The 17690-nt window shown below is 37.4% G+C and overlaps 1 protein-coding gene across 5 annotated transcripts in view; it reads left to right on the top strand.

Moving 5' to 3' along the window:
• The window catches only part of NR2C1 (nuclear receptor subfamily 2 group C member 1), a 51608-nt gene that overhangs the window by 9599 nt on the left and 24319 nt on the right, over nucleotides 1-17690 (top strand). For all 5 annotated transcript variants that reach the window (XM_039236611.1, XM_039236608.1, XM_039236609.1 and 2 more), the window contains exons 2-7: nucleotides 5803-5876; nucleotides 8520-8750; nucleotides 13618-13699; nucleotides 15668-15847; nucleotides 16887-17034; nucleotides 17134-17224. In XM_039236611.1, coding sequence (XP_039092542.1) covers nucleotides 5823-5876; nucleotides 8520-8750; nucleotides 13618-13699; nucleotides 15668-15847; nucleotides 16887-17034; nucleotides 17134-17224 — 786 coding nt within the window. In that variant the 5' untranslated portion in view covers nucleotides 5803-5822. The remainder of the gene's footprint in view (nucleotides 1-5802; nucleotides 5877-8519; nucleotides 8751-13617; nucleotides 13700-15667; nucleotides 15848-16886; nucleotides 17035-17133; nucleotides 17225-17690) is intronic.

Here is a 17690-nt window from a genome sequence, read left to right as displayed (position 1 = left end):
AGAGAGACACACACAGAATCCAAAACAGGCTCCAGGCTCTGAACTGTCAGCACACAGCCAGATGCAGGACTCAAACTCACAAACTGGGAGATCATGACTTGAGCCAAAGTAGGACGCCCAACTGACTGAGCCACCCAGGAACCCCATGGAAAAAAAAAAAAACTTTTGTTTTCAAATTATGAATCATTTTTGGTGTGGGAGAAAACAAGTAGTCTTATTCAGAGGCCTACAACATTAGCACTGTCCTTGAGCTGTATATAGGTATATATTTCATGCTTATTTGTCTCTTTTAAAATATTGTCTTCATCAAGAATAATGATGCCTTTTAAATTTACTTTTCTTTAGAAAACATTTAAGACTATCTCTCATTACCCTGTTACTTCCACGTCGTGAGCCTCCTCATTTTTTAACTTTTTTTTTTTTTTTTTAACTTTAAACTTCAGAGTGGGGGTGCCTGGGTTGCTCATACGGTTAAGCATCCAACTCTTTTTTTTTTTTTTTTTTTTTTTAACATTCAGTTTTGAGAAACAGAGTGCATTCAGGGGAGGGTCCAGGCTCTGAGCTGTCAGCACGGAGCCTGATTCGGGGCTGGAACTCACAAACTGTGAGATCATGACGTGAGCTGAAGTCGGCCACTTTACCCCACATCCAACTCAAGAGTAAGAGTTTGTGAACTGCATGTTGACAGTGCAGAGCCTGCTTGGCATTTTCTCTCCTCTTTCTGCCCCTCCTTTGCTCACTCTTGCTCTATCACAAAATAAATAAACTTTAAAAAATTGTTTAAAAAATAAGGCTGGTAATAAAATCTGGACTGGTAATCCAAAACTAATTTGATTCTTTTTTTAATTCTGTCAGTAGTCTCTCCTCATCAGAAAGATTCGGTTTATCAGTAAGTACATCAGGGTAACTGGTAACCCCTGATAACATTTTGTTCCATTTGAAAGTCTAACAGCCTCCAATCCTTAAGACTCCAGGCCTTGTGTTTTTAATATTAAGGATTAAAAGGCTCCCCTGTCCTCACTCCTTGTGCCTTTTTACCAACTTAAAACAAACAAAAAATTTCGGTATGTTTAGAAAAAATTCAACAAAAATTATTTCATGAATTCTCTAGAAACTCTGGAGGCTGTTGAAAACAATATGGCTGTAGGGATGCCTGGGTGACTTAGTCAGTTAAGCATTCAGCTTCAGCTCAGGTCATGATCTCATAGTTCATGAGTTGGAGCCCCACATCCAGCTCTGTGCTGACAGCTCAGAACCTGGAGCCTGCTTGGCATTCTGTGTCTCCCTGTCTCTCTGCCCCTCCCCTTCTCATGTGTGTTCTCTCTCTCTCTCTCCCTCTCAAATAAACTTTAAAAAAAATTTAAGATAAAAAAAATGGCTGTAAAGCTAAATTTATCTTACTGAAGAACTTACAGAACAAGAAATTAGAAGGACTTTGATCTGGAAGTAGCCAAAAGGAGAACTTTTGACAATATTTTATAAGAATAAGCATTCTTTCTCCTTTTTGGGATTTCTCCAGCTGACATCAGAAAGTTGCAGTCAATGCTGAATTAAATTTTTTGAGTAGTTTAGTATTCAGTGGACTTTTGGTTGAAGAATTCTGTGTATCAGTAGAAACAAATTGAGGAAGTTACCTCTCTCATGATAATTTTATCAGGAGCCATGTCTATGCTAGTCTTCATCTTTTGATAAATAGACCTTCCAGAAGTGGGAGCTGCCAATGCTACAATCATATTAACCTTCCTTTCCTTCTTCCTGGCTTGCCTACAGTGATTAATTCCAGAGATAAGCACATAGCCTAAGCTGGGCCAATCAGATTCTATTACCAGCATTTTAATATTGAAATTAGAGAAGACTACCTTTCTTTTCCTACTACTTTACTACAAAGTAGAAAATAAGAAGCCACATAGGGTGAATAAGAACAGTGATAAGAAAAAAAAAAAAAGAATATAGAAATAAGGAGATTCCTGACAGCATAGAAAACTCCAGCTCCAGTTTTTCCCAAGGTCCACTCCACTTGGATCTTAGCAGTGTCTACTCTGCTCTCCGCAGCCCCTTCCTTTTTGCTTTAGCTTGCAGTAGCTGAGCGTTTATTACAACCAAAGTGACTAATACATTGTCATAAATCCCTGCTTTGATGCCAGATAACTGTTTCATTCTTAGCAATTTTCATCATTTTCCCCTTGCTGATATTTTTGTTTTTCAGAGTGAATAAAAATACTGTCCTCTGGGATTCTCTGAATTTTGGTAAAACTTAATACACTTGGATATGATTTGTAATTAATTTAGATAGCCTGCATCCTTTTTGTAAATGGTGGAAAATTTTTTTGATCAATAAAATTACAGGATGTCTTTTTATTATTTCATGGATTTGTTTACATATAAAGATGTATTATATTAGTGGATAGTTTAATGAGAGAAATAGGTAATAAGGAAAATGGGATTATGGATTTGACTTTATATCCTGTGTCTGTGCCTTTCTAGACTTGAATCTTAATGAGCTAGCTTGACAGACACCCAACAGGCTTTACAAGTAGGATAAGATAAATAGTTTGAGATTGCAGTGGAAGATATGTTTGGTTGGAAAGGGTCCAAAGGGAAAAAGTTGTTCTTACTCCACCTTTCTGGTCTAATCTATCCCCTATAAATTCCTCTCATTTCTGTTTCATTCTATACAAATTAAAATATATGATCACTGAAGTAAGTATTATACAAACTTTCCCTAAACATTCTTTTGCTAACCAGTTTGTATTATATGGATATCCGATATCCATATATATATATGGATATATCTCATAGAGTATGAGATAAGGACTCTAGGCTACTGCAGTAATGCAGAGAGTTTATATAGAAAGAGGTAGAAAATTGATGTGGTGAATCACAAATCGGAATCTACCAAATGTATATTATACATGTGTATATTTTTCTGAAGAGGTTGTGTAGCTTTAGTCAAATTCTCCAAGGAGTTTGTAACTCCAAAAATTAAGAGTCCATTGCCATTTCCTGCTCTTTTCTTCTGAAACAAAAAATCAAATATCCCTGAAATCAGTACTCAAAAATTCTGTCCCTAGAGTATTAACATTCAAATTCTTTAACATTTTTGTATTACCTGTAGCATTGCTGATGACAAAGTATACAATTAAGCATCAACCTGTACAAACATATATACAATGTGTATATGTGTACCGCACATCATACCCTTATAGTCTTTGGTCTCGTTGGCCAAAATAATAGTTGATTTAGGGGTGTCTGGGTGGCCCAGACTTTAAATAAAATTTAAAAAGAACAGACACTCACTGAAAAGTAAGTCTGCATTCCATCCCTGTTACCAAACTTCCAATTCTCCCTGGAAGTAGTCACTATAATCATTTTCTTTTGTGTTCTTTCAGCTAGTTTTTCCTCTCTCTGGGTATCATTTTAATTTTTTTTAATATTTTTTTTTAATATTTTTATTTATTTCTAGGAGAGAGAGAGAGAGAGACAGCGTGAGCAGGGGAGGGTCAGAGAGAGAGGGAGTCACAGACTGAAACAGGCTCCAGGCTCTGAGCTGGCAGTCAGCACAGAGCCCGACGCGGGGCTCGAACCCACCAACCGCGAGATCATGACCTAAGCGAAAGTCGGACGCTCAACCGACTAAGCCACCCAGGCGCCCCTTTAATATATTTTTTTTTTAAGAGAAAAAGCATGAGCATGAGCAGGGATGGGGCAGAGAGAGAGAGACAGAGTCTGAACCAAGTTCTAGGCTCCAAGCTGTCAACATAGAGCCCGATGCGGGGCTCGAAACCACAAATTGTGAGATCATGACCTGGGCTGAGGTCAGACACTTAACTGATTGACCCACCAGGTGCCCCTCTAGGTATCATTTTAAAGCTTTCCTTACATGTAGCATACACATTTCTTATTAGATTGTGTCTAAGTGTTACGAGCTGAATTGTCTCTCCCTCAAAATTCATATTGAAGTCCTGGCCCCCAGAACCTCAGAATGTGACTGTATTTGCCCATAAGGCCTTTAAAGATGTGATTGAGTTAAAATGAGGTCATTAAGGTGGGCGCTAATCCAATCAGTGTTGTCCCTATTAAAAGAAATTACAGCACGGTACAAACAAAAGAAGGCGAAGGCTGTGAAGAGACAAAGACTAGGAGATAGGTCTCAGAAAAAGCCAGCCCTGCTGACAGCTTGTGTCAGAAGCCTAGCCTCTGGAATTGTGAGAAAATTAGTTTTTGTTGTTTGAACCACCCAGCCAGAAGTAGCCAATTAGCCTTTGTTAAGTCAACCCTAGCAAACCAGTGCAGATTTTGGTACTGGGAAGTGGGGCGCTGCTATAACAAATACCTAAAAATTTGGAACTGGGAAATGGGTAGAGGCTGGAATAGTTTTGAGATGCATGCTAGAAAAAGCCTAGATTGCCTTGAAGAGACTGTTGGTAGAAATGAATATCAAGGGCTGTTTTGGTGAGAGTTCATAAAGAAAAGAGAACTATAAAAAAAGCTGCCATCATCTTAGAGATACACATATAGCTGAATAAATAGAAGGTTGATAGAAGTAATAAACATTAACAATACTTCTGGTGAGGTCTCAGAAATGAGGAGCATATTACCGTATTGGTAGCCAGAGGAAAATGAACCTTAAAGGGCAAAGAACTTGTCCTTGTGTTCCGGTGTTCTGTGGAAAGTAGAACTTGTAAAGCTATTTATGTGTGGAGATTTCTAAGCAAAGTGTTTAGAGTAATTGAAAGAAGAACAATTCAGATAATTTGGCAATTAATGTTAATTATCATTACAGACCATTAGTGAATTTATGATAGACATTATATAATGTGATAAAGTCAGAAATAATTTTTGTATTCTTATCTACTGATACAGAGAAAAGGTAAAAATCAAAGTCAACCCACTAATCTTTTATGCTCTCTCTCCCATTTGGAGAAAGTTTTACATTAAATTCAAATTAACCTTAATATATATATAAGAAACTTCCACTAATGAAGAAGAGTCACAAGATTCTAGAGAAATCTTTCCTTTTGAACAAATGCAATTCTTTTGCCAGTTATTACAATGTATTGGTAATAGAGTATGTCAAGTGGCTACCATGATATATTTGTTTACAGATAGGGTTACCCTTATTTAAATTAATAAACAAATTGTAGAGTTCTCCTGGTTAGGCTTCAATATCTTTGAAAAATGTTTTAAGTTTATTTATATTATTTTGAGAGAGAGAATGTGCATGTGCTAGCCAACAGGGAAGGGACAGAGAGGAATCCCCAAGCAGGTTGCACACTGTCAGTGCAGAGCGCAGTTCGGGGCTCAGTCTCATGAACTATGAGATCATACTTGAGCTGAAAATGAAGAGTTGGACACTTAACCTAGGCACCCCAAATCTTTTTTAAAGTAGATATTTTCAAAATATATAATAGAGAACAGTTTTATGAACCCCTGTATAAACATTTTTCAGCAATTGTCAGTTCATGGCCAACCTTGCTTTGTTTATTCCATCCTACCTCTACCCACCCCAACTAGATTATTTTGAAGCAAATCTTAGCTATCATGTGATTTCATTTGCTTGGGGGGTTGCCTTTCTTTGTTTTTGAGGGAGGGAGGGGGAGAGAGAGAGAGAGAAAACGGACATGCAGGCATGGGGCAAAGAATCTTAAGAGGCTTGATCTCATGACCTGAGCTGAAATCAAGTGTCTCTGACACTTAACTGACTGAGTTATCCAGGCACCCCACATATAATTTCATTTGTAAGTTCTTCAGTAAATATGTTTTATGGGTATAATTGTGAAAAGTATCTTTTTATTTTGGCAGGACATTCTGGCAGTTAGAAGATGGCAACCATAGAAGAAATTGCACATCAAATTATTGAACAACAAATGGGAGAGGTATGTTTGATTTACACTTCATTTGCTGATCCATCAAACCTGTTTACATCAAATGTATATGCTAGGTTCTGGAGGTACAGAGATAAAAGATACCCTCGACTTTAAGATATTTTTAAATCTAGTAAGAGATAGTTGAATCATCTGACAATACATTGGTAAGGGCTGTAATAGGTTATTGTGTAGGGTGTTACGGGAGCACAGAAGAAAAACAAGTAATGAAGAGTTGCAGAGGGTTGTGGAGACCTGGTCATGGAATGTTTTTGAGGTGCAGAGTCTGAAGCCAGTCTTAATGGACCAGTGGGAAGAGATTCATGTCAAATGATAGATCTTCATATTTTAACCGATTATGCTCTATTCCTTAGGAAGAGGTACCATAATCCATAGGTTTTCAAAGTATCATCTAGGGACTCTTTCAGAGAGTCAGCAAGGTCAAAACTGTTTTCATAATAATACTTAAACATTAGTTGCCTTTTTTTCCCCCAGAGGATACATGACATATGATGATATTGTGTGATGAAACATGTCAACATACAAAAGATGTATATAAATCAGTGGACCAATGTGTGGTGTTACAAAATTACTGATAAGTAAAGGATCCATCCCAATTGCAGGATAGACCAATAGATCCTAATACAGTTTCTTCGGGAGCTTGGGCGGCTCAGTTGGTTGAGCGTCTGACTCTTGATTTCAGCTCAGGTCATGATGCCAGGGTTGTGAAATTGAGCCCTGCATCAGGCTCATCACTAAGTGTGGAGCCTGCCTAAGATATTCATTCATTTATTCATTCATTCTCTTTCTCTCTATCTCCCCCCCCCATCTAGCCCCTCCCCTTGCTTGTGTTCATTCACTCCCTCTAAAAATAAAAAATTTAAAGAAAATTGCAAAAATTGTTAGGGAAGAAGGAGACTAGACTTGGTATAAATAACCTATGTAAAATAAAATTGACTACAGTGAAAAAAATACCCAGAAAAATAGGGCATGCTAGAGATAATAGTCAACAAAGAAAACACGAACTGCCAGCAGCTATAATCAGTACAATCCGCTCTAGACAAAAACTGATTAGTAATTCAGAATTTTGTTGTCAGTTTTGCATAGAAAAGGATCTTGATGAAAATAATTTCAGGGGAATGGAAAAAAGTTGGAAACAAACCAAATTTGCCATTTTAAATTTGAATCAAGGGATTAAATTGGCTTAATGAGTTTTCTCTGTAAAATATTTGCTCAACAACAAAAGCCCTCAATGCTTGGCTAGTTCTCTTTAGTCATGAACCTTCACTTCTCCAGACTCCTCCAACTCAGTAGATGGCATTTCTGTCCTCCCATGTGCCCAGACCAAAATTTGATAGTCATCCTTTACTCTTCTCTCCTCATAGTCCACATTCAGGCAATTAGCATATGTTATCACATTTCCCTTCATAAAATATCCCAAATCCAATTATTTTTCTCCTTCTGGCATGGTTGCTACCCTGTTCCCCACCAGCATCTCTGCCCATGTATAATTCCCAGATATTGCCAGTGTCTGAGTATTAATTTTCCCTTGAACATCCACAGGCTAGTCTACACACTAAATCTAGAATTACCGTCTTTGAAAAAGATCTTGCCACTCTGCTCTCTGACCTTCTAGTGGATCTCTATTTCCCACAGGAGGAAATCCAGACTTTGTATTCCCATGCAGCCCTATACCATTTGGCATCTGCTGTCACTCAGATCCTGTCTTTTACCATAATCCTTTCTGCTACTCTGTTTCACTTATATAGCTCTCTTGTAGTGCCTCTTGCCTCAGACACACTCCTCCTGTCCCACAGCCTTCTTTCATGTTTCATTTCCTCTACCTGGGATGTCTTACCCCTAGCTAGTCCTAAACTTTGGTGTGTTACTTCACTCAGGTCTGTGCAAAAATGTCATCTCCTCATGGCTTTATTCATTCCATCAGTGACTCACCATGTCTACCCTGCTTTATCTGTTCTTTATAGCCCTTAATACCATCTGACAATTGTTATTTGCTTGTTTGTTTTTTTATCTGCCTTTCCTTACTAAAATAAAAGCTTTATGAATAAAAAGGTTTTGTGGGTTTAAAAAAAAAGGTTTTTTTTAATGTCCATTTATTATTGAGAGACAGAGAGATAGAGCATGAGCATGGGAGGGGAGAGATAGAGAGAGAGGGAGACACAGAATCCAAAGCAGGCTCCAGGCTCTGAGCTGTCAGCACAGAGCCTGATGCAAGGATTGAACTCACAAACCACGAGATCTGACCTGAGCCAAAGTCAGAAGCCTAACTGACTGAGCCACTGAGGTGCCCCTTGTTTTGTTTATTGCTGTATTCCAGGACCAGAACAGTGCTTGACAAATAGAAGGCACCTAATATAGGTTTGTCTAAATGGAAGGTAGGTGGGAAGGGGAAGTAAGGAGTCAGAATAGCTATTGCACCTTCATTTGCACATTTGTTTTTCTATAGGATAGGATTTAGTGGGAGTAGAATTGCTAGTTCAAAAGGTGCATGTGTATTGTATTGAATATATAAGTAATAGTATGCTTTTCTAACTTTGTCTGAAGGTAGGAGAAAATTGTGTTCTCAAAGTTAAAAAAAAAAAAAGATGAATAGATTAAGTTGAATTAATTACTAATTTGACATGGTTCTGTTAGATTGTTACCGAGCAGCAAACTGGCCAGAAAATCCAGATCGTGACGGCACTTGATCATAATACACAAGGCAAGCAGTTCATTCTGACGAATCACGATGGCTCTACTCCAAGCAAAGTCATTCTGGCCAGGCAAGATTCCACTCCAGGGAAAGTTTTCCTCACTACTCCAGATGCAGCAGGTGTTAATCAGTTATTTTTTACAACTCCTGATCTCTCTGCACAGCATCTCCAGGTAAATAACTTTAGAGTGTCTTTTCATCACGCTTGAAAGAATTAAAAGCATGTCCTAAGTTAAGTCATAAGCAAGTCCTGATGTTCAGATTTTAAATCCTACATGGTCCTTAGAAAAAAAAAATCTTGCATAAAATTACATGGTGTGCACATTATCTGTGTTGACTGTCCTCTCCTATATGCTGCTGTACTTTCCCTCACAGCCCCTCCTATCCATATATTTTGGGGGGCTCTTATATGCAGTAAGATCCACTCTGACTAGTTTGTCCAGGAAGGGTTTCAATAAAGGATATGGAGAGCTCACAGAATTGTTGGGAAGGCTGGAGAACAGCTCCAAGATTAATTTCCAAGAACAGCCACGTGGATGTGCTGCAGAACTGGCTTCTGAGAGACCTGCTGCTTCTGCACTGTTAGGAGTCTGCCAAATCAAGAGCCTCTTGTGTGGTAGCAGCACTTCCCAGGAGCACGTTGCCTAGGCCCCGGAAAGAAGCTGCCAGATCAAGAAGGCAGTTTTATGGCTGCAGCTTTGTCACTCTGCCTCCTTGGTTGTTATCTACGTCTTACTTGATGTAACAGGCACTTTACCGCCAGGGTCTGCTTTAACACTGGCAGTCATTCAGTAGTCTATGGTTTTTTGTTTTTTAAAAACACATGTCAGGGGCGCCTGGGTGGCTTAGTCGGTTAAGCGACCGACTTTCGCTTAGGTCATGATCTTGCGGTTTTTGGGTTCGAGCCCCACGTCGGGCTCTGTGCTGACTGCCAGCTCAGAGCCTGGAGCCTGTTTCAGAGTCTGCGTCTCCCTCTCTCTCTGACCCTCCCCTGCTCACGCTGTTTCTCTCTCTCTCTCCAAGAAATAAATAAAAAATATTAAAAAAATAAATAAATAAATAAAAACATATGTCTGCCATAGAGGAGGATGTTATTTTTTTTAAGTTTTTTATTTTTTAATTTTTTTTATGGGGGAGAGCTCAGGTGGGGGAGGGACAGGGAGAGGGGTACAGGATCTGAAGCAGGCTTTACACTGACAAGTTTTGGTGAGGAGGAGCACAGTGAGCCTGATGTGGGGCTTGAACTCATGAACTGTAAGGTCATGATCTGAGCTGAAGTCGGGTGCTTGACCAACTGAGCCACCCAGGTGCCCTAGTAGTCTAGATTTTAAAATGACTTCACAGGGGGCGCCTGGGTGGCTTAGTCGATTAAGCATCCGACTTTCGCTTAGGTCATGATCTCGCAGTTTGTGGGTTCGAGCCCCGCGTCGGGCTCTGTGCTGACTGACAGCTCAGAGCCTGGAGCCTGTTTCAGTCTGTGACTCCCTCTCTCTCTGACCCTCCCCTGCTCACGCTGTCTCTCTCTCTCTTAGAAATAAATAAAAATATTTAAAAAAAAATAAAATAAAATGAAATAAAATGACTTCACATAATTTTAACTTTTGCTAGATATGCACTATTTTTCAAAGAGCCAGTTAAGTCTTATACACACTACATACCTGTAGTTACATAGATATTTTCACTGTTGGTTGCTATACGATTGAATACGAATCCAGCAAACCTCTAAGTTTGCCTTTGGAGACTCTTTGGTGGAGTACCCATTTAAAATTGAATTCCATGTTTTGTGATGAAAACCTGGTTGAAGAGAGTTCCTTTCAGGATTGAAAAACTAATTCACAAAATACAAAATTTTGCCTGATAGATTCTATTGTTATTCTGGTTACATCATCTATAAATTTTTGGAATGGCTAGGTAAAAAATAGATGGGATTTACAAGGAATTATCAACAAGACAAAGTCCTCAAAAGTTTATAACATTTTGAATACCTTAATTTTTTTCTTTATTAACAGAATTGATTTTTTACAAATTTTATAGTTAACAGATTGTTTTTAAGAGAGAGAGAACACAAGCAGGGAGGGGCAGAGGGAAAGAGAGAATCTTAAGGAGGCTCCATGCTGGGTGTAAGGCTCCATCTCACAGCATTAAGATCATGACCTGAGCTGAAGTCAGGAGTCGGGATACTTAAGTGACTAAGCCACCCAGACTCCCCTGTAACAGAAATACTGATTGGAAGTACAGAGTTCTCATATAACCTCTCAATACATCATTTCTCCTATTTTTTACCTTTATTATGGTAGTGAACCAGTTTTGATAATTAACTAAAATGAATAAATGTTTTTAGCTTTCCCTAATTTGTAAACCTTGTTCTTTTTGATTCCAGGATACCATATTACGTTTAATCATCATGTCTCCTTAGATTACTATTAGCAGTAACAGTTTCTCAGACTTTTCTTGTATTTGATGACTTTGCCTGTTTTGAGGTATACTATTCAGGTATATTGTAGGTGGCCCTGCTATGGGACTTTGAAATCTCATGGTTAAACTGGGCTTGTTGGTTTTGGTGAGGAGCATCACAGAGGTTAAAGTGCCATTTTCACCACATTATATCATGTGTACTTACTATCGTCATGTTTTATAACTGGTGACATTGATCTTGACCACCTGGCTGAAGTAGAGTGTGTCAGATTTTTCTACTATAAAGTTACTCTTTAAAAAAAAGAAAAATTCGGGGCGCCTCGGTGGCTTAGTCGGTTAAGCGTCCGACTTTTGCTTAGGTCATGATCTTGCGGTTCGTGGGTTCGAGCCCCGCGTCGGGCTCTGTGATGAGTGCCAGCTTAGAGCCTAGAGCCTATTTCAGAGTCTGTGTCTCCCTCTCTCTCTGACCCTTCCCTGCTCACGCTGTCTTTCTCTCTCCTAGAAATAAATTAAAAAATATTTTAAAAAAATAGAATAAAATTTTTAAAAATAAATAAATAAAAAATAAAAGAAAAATTCTGTTTCAAGAAAAAGGATAATATTGGTACTTTGCCTACTTTATGGATCATCTCTCAAGGAAAAGAAAGAGAAACAGGTATAGGATAGAACTCCCCTATCCAAGAAGATTGGATTTCTGATCTAGTGACCTAAGTGATGGGGTAAAGTCCCTTAATCTCTCAATGTTTCTTCTACCCATAGGAATAATAGAGGGTAAAATATTAACTCTATTTTAGTAGATGTGCTATTAAGGAAAAGAGTGATACTTTTCATAGGTATTTTCAGGGTACAGCTGGTACCAGTTTTTTTTTTTTAAGTTTTTGTTGAAGACTAATTTTTACAGTGATATAAGAAAGAATGATGCCAGGGCACCTGAGCAGTCCAATTAGTTAAGCATCTGACTTCGGCTCCCGTCATGATCTCCCAGTTCATAAGTTTGACCCCTGCATGGGGCTCTGTGCTGTCAGTGCAGAGCCTGTTTCGGATCTTCTGCCCTCCCCTCCACCCTTCCCCTGCTCATTCTCTCTCTCTGTCTCCCTCCCTCCCGCTCTCCTTCTTTCTCTCTCTCCCCTACTTCCTTCTCTCTCTCCCTCTCTCTCCCCCCAAAATAAACATTAAAACAAAGGTAAAAAAAAAATCTTTTAAAAACTTTTAAAAAAAGGAGTAATGCCACTATAACATAGCAAGGGACAACTGTTTTAAGGACTATTTAGAGTTTTTAAAATCAGAATTACTCTTGGGGCACCTGGATGGCTCAGTCAGTTAAGCATCTGACTTCAGCTCAGGTCATGATCTCACGGTTCATGGGTTCAAGCCCTGCGTCGGGCTCTGTGCTGACAGCTAGCTCAGAACCTGGAGCCGGTCTTTGGATTCTGTGTCTCCCTTTCTCTCTGACCCTCCCCTGCTCATGCTGTATCTCTCTCTCAAAAATAAATAAAACATTTTAATTAATTAATTAATTAATCAGAATTACTCTTGAAGGCATTCACACCCCTAAGAAAAGAAAAAGTTACGAAGTGGGTGGGTTACTTTGTGGATTCTTTCAGAGACTGGGGAAGGTGATATGGGGAATGAATGCCTGATCACATTTTGGGGATTGAATTAATTTATTCTCATTTTAAAAGATTGAAAGAAAATGATGAAAATATTAGAAAATAAATCTAAAAGAAGAGACTAGTATTTCCTTGCCAGCATCATATTAGCTATTCCTAGTGATGAGCTCTTTATGTAATTTAAAGAGCGTTTGTAATTTGCCCAAGGACTCCTCACTCAGTCTCACTGACCTGCTACCATTTACCAGACTCCATAACCCATGCTGTCAACCACTACACCTAATCCTAATCTTAGACAACTCATTGATGAAAAATGTATGCTTTGTAGATCAATCACATTTCCATAATTATAAGTAAATACCCCCACAAAAAAATTTAACCTCTTTTCTATTTAAAAACTTCCGGGGTACCCTGGTGGCTCAGTCAGTTGGACGACTGACTCATGATTTTGGCTGAGGTCATGATCTCAAAGTTTGTGGGATCAAGCCCCACATCCAGCTCTGCTGAGAGCGTAAGAATCTACTTGAGATTCTCTTTCTCCCTCTCTCTCTCTCAAAATAAATATTTATTAAAAATCAATTATCTTTCTATGCTGTTATAGCTGATCTTAGTCATGTCATTCCATGTGGGAAAGTTTTGAGCTATTCAAAGACAAGTGACGTGATGGGGATGATAACTGCTCCCATCATTTGATGTGTTGAAAGAATAATGAATAATAAGTGCTTAATGGGTAAGATACATCAAATACTCGTGTATTTGTGTGTTTAATAGTTTGTTAAATGAGAGTGTCATGGAACAAATTTAAAAGGTGTTCTTGCTTTCTTTGCTTCTAATAACATTAATGTTTTTATTTACATATAAAAGGAATAGTTTAATGATTTATATATAATAGAGTTGAAAGTTTCAGAATATGAGAAAGAAAGCATAATTAAGACTGAATATTCTTTTACTTTTTATGTAAGAGTATTATTAACAAATTATTGTTTTGTTTTTTGTTTTCGGGGGTTTTCTTTAGCTCTTAACAGATAATTCTTCCCAAGACCAAGGACCAAATAAGGTTTTTGATCTTTGCGTAGTATGTGGAGACAAAGCATCAGGTAACATTTAAAACTAACCTTCTATATGTGTTGTGTCGTAACTACCACACTACCACATTTCTTCTTAAAGTAAAAAGAGCATGTCGGTTTTTTCTTTTTATTTTTTTAATGTTTATTTTTGAAAGAGAGAGAGACAGAATGAGCAGGGGAGGGCTAGAGAGAGAGGGAGACACAGATCCCTTAGCAGGCTCCAGGCTCTGAGCTGTCAGCACAGAACCCAGCGCAGGACTTGAACCCACTAATGGTGAGATCATGACCTGAGCCAAAGTCGGACCCTTAACAGACTGAGCCACCCAGGCGCCCCAAGAGGATATCATTTTTATGGTTCATATTTGAAGCCTATGAAATTTTTCCCCAAAGTTTGTTTATTCATCTAAGATTTTTTTACTTGAATGTAGTTTGATCTTGCAGTGACATAAAATGCATATTTTGAAGAACTATGGAAAATAATTTTTCCTTTAAAATGTAAACTGAATGAATAAGTAGAATTTTTTTTAAAATTTTCTTAATGTTTTATTTATTTCTGAGAGAGAGACAGCATGAGCAGGGGAGAATCAGAGAGAGAGGGAGAAACAGAATCTGAAGCAGACTCCAGGCTCTGAGCTAGCTGTCAGCACAGAGCCCGACGCAGGGCTCGAACCCACGAACCGTGAGATCATGACCTGAGCTGAACCGAAGCCACCCAAGCGCCCCAGTAGAATTTTTTTTTTTAATGTAAAATCAGTTTGTCAAAGGAATTACTTAATGAGTTGTAGTCCTTAATAATACGAACATTAGGTTGTTAACTTACCTGTTGAGTCCTGTTTCTAGTCCAGGGATATAGAGTAACTTGAATTACTGAGATGAAAAATTTTTGGTTATGCTTTATTTAATGTTGTACATAGCTGAGCAGACATTTCTCAAGTCTTATATCAAGGTTATGCCATTTTAGTTACCTTCATTGTTACTTTATGCCAGGAAAGCACCATGTTCACTCATATGTATTCACAAGTTCCAGTGGGATATTCTCCTTTGTTTTCTATAATCTTTAATCTTTTCCATAGCTTCATTACAAAAGTCTCCACTACACCTTTTCCCAGAGTATGTTCAATTAAATGTTTAAATTAAATAATTTAATTTAATTATTTTTTGAATTAATTTAATAATATTTTAATATTAAAATAATATTTATTAAATAAATATTTAATTAAATAAACGGTGCCAAAGAAACCTTTTGTGAAATGGTAGGTTAATAAAGGATAACAGATTTCTCCAGAAATTTAAAAAATGGAACCCACAATGAGAAGAGATTAGCTCAAATACTAATTGATGTATCTTTTTTAGAGCATAGTTTTCAGAATAAAATATCCTTATGTAATATATAAAAGAATTATAATTTGTAAGTGATCTCAGAAGTGAAAATAGTTTTTATGTATCATGGTGTTATGGATGGTTTTGCTTCTTTTCTTTGCGAAATTTTCCATACCTTTGTTAATGTTACCTTACAAAATTAAAAATTCATACGAGGGGCCTGGGTGGCTCAGTTGGTTAAGCGTCCAGCTTCGGCTCAAGTCATGATCTCACAGTTCATGGGTTTGAGCCCCAAATTGGGCTCTATGCTGACTGCCAGCTCAGAGCCTGGAGTCTGCTTCAGATTCTGTATCTCCCTCTCTCTCTGACCCTCCCCTGCTCACATGCTCGCTCGCTCACTCTCTCTCTCAGAAATAAAATAAAACATTAAAAAAAAAATTTTTTTTAATTAAAAATTAATAGAGTGCCTGGGGTGGCTCAGTTGGTTAAGCGTCTGACTCTTGATTTCAGCTCAGGTCATGATCTCATGGACTATGGGTTCAAGCCCCACATCAGGCTCAAAAACTCAAAAATCTCTGTCTCATCACATATATTGTTGTCTCTTAAAGGGAAGAAATGGGCTTCCATTTTTGTTCTAAAATATGTAACTTGTGTGTTTTCTTAAACATCTGTCTCTAGGGCGTCATTATGGAGCAGTAACCTGTGAAGGCTGCAAAGGATTTTTTAAAAGAAGCATCCGAAAGAATTTAGTTTATTCATGTCGAGGATCAAAGGACTGTATTATCAATAAACACCATCGAAACCGCTGTCAATACTGCAGGTTACAGAGATGTATTGCGTTTGGAATGAGACAAGACTGTATGTATTAGCTTTAAAAAAGAGAGTAATTTTAAGGATTCAGGCAAACTAGAAGTATGTCAAAATTAACACAGTATGTCAAATATATATGCTTTTTAATTTACAATTTTCCAGTTAACAACATAGAAATGTGTACATATGCATGTAGTATTTATTTGTTCAACAGATAATGAGTTCCCATCTGCTTTGCATGTATGTATATGTTTTTTTTAAAAAAGCACAACTAACTAGATACCAGTCTAGCTTTTGATTAAACTCCTAAAATGATAAATAGGATAGCTAATATTGATTGAGCTCCCACCATGCCTATCTCAGTGTATACCATGTGAGTTAACTTATTTATTCTCGTAACAGAACTCTATGCAGTAGGTGTAACTGTTAACACATTTTACATTTGATCAAAGTAAACAGATTTATTAACTTGTCCAAGGTCACACAACTAATAAGTGGCAAAACTTGGATTTGAATCTTGGCAGTTTGTTTTTCCCTCAGAAAATGTACATTTAGCAACTACACTATACTGTCTCTTAAGTATTATGAAATAAAATTCATATAAAATAAGTGGAATGTATTACCTATATTTTATAAATTAAGATTAAACAGTTGAATTAGTTCTCAAAAATCTCCTTGCTCTTAACTAAAATAAGATTTACTTTTAAATTTAATAGTAAATTTAAATTTAAATCTCTATTAGTATTGTTTTTCACTGGTTAAATATTTTTTTTAACTCTCATATAGATAGGTGAGAGACTCCTAACTTCACTTTTTCCTTCTTGACAGTGAGCTTTTAAAAAATAAGAGTTTCTCTACATTTCTACCACAACTGGATCAGGAAGAGAAAAGAGAATGAAAGATGCAAATTACTATTCCTAAGCAACTTTGTTGGGCTTGGAAATAATTTCTAAAAGATTAATGATTATCTTTAGAATTGAGTTATGGTAACTGTCTCCCATGAGCAGAATTGCTGACCAAAAGGTTACATTTAAAATTGTCTATAAACTCTACATTGTGACCTAATAGTTTAATGCATTTTTTGTAGCTGTTCAGTGTGAAAGAAAACCCATTGAAGTGTCTCGAGAAAAATCTTCCAACTGTGCTGCTTCAACAGAAAAAATCTACATACGAAAAGACCTTCGAAGCCCATTAGCTGCAACTCCAACTTTTGTAACAGATAGTGAAACTGCAAGGTATAGTAAAAACAAAACAAACAAAAGTACATTAAGTAGGTAGTCATTTGTTTTTCGTCCCAGTAAAACCAAGGCTAAAATTATACTTGTTTGTTACAGGTCAGCAGGACTGTTAGATTCAGGAATGTTTGTGAATATTCACCAGTCTGGAATAAAAACTGAGTCAACTGTGCTGATGACACCAGATAAGGTGTGTGTAGTGCAATTAATTTAAAGCTTAAATTTTTTTAAGCTTTTAATATTTTTTTCCTTTTCTTAATGTCCATTAATTTGGTCAGTTGATCTGGTCTTAAATATTCCCTATTATAAATTGTTTTTTTTTTAATATGAATTATCAATTCTTTGATAGTATGAAGTGACAAAATTAAAACAATTTAGGAACAATATTAATGCCTTTTTTCAAGGCAAAAGAATCCATAGATCAGTGGAGCACAGTGCCTCATAAATAGTGGAGCACTCTTGCCAAGGGATTTTGGGCAAGAGCAAGTTTTACAGAGCATTAGAAGTAGCACTTGGAAGTGGCCTTATTGGCTAGGAGGTTGAAGGTTTCCTACTAAAGCTAGCAGGTCTTGTTTTCTAGGGTGAGGAGAGCTAGCTAAAGTGGAGTTGTAAGATCGTGATTGGTGTGTGTTAGGTTTCCTTGACAGGTGTTTCCT

Source organism: Hyaena hyaena, unplaced genomic scaffold, assembly GCF_003009895.1.
Source record: "Hyaena hyaena isolate Hyena2069 unplaced genomic scaffold, ASM300989v1 scaffold_113, whole genome shotgun sequence".
Taxonomy (NCBI): domain Eukaryota; kingdom Metazoa; phylum Chordata; class Mammalia; order Carnivora; family Hyaenidae; genus Hyaena; species Hyaena hyaena.
Note: the sequence above shows the minus strand (reverse complement) of the source record. Positions and strands in the feature narration are given on the sequence as shown.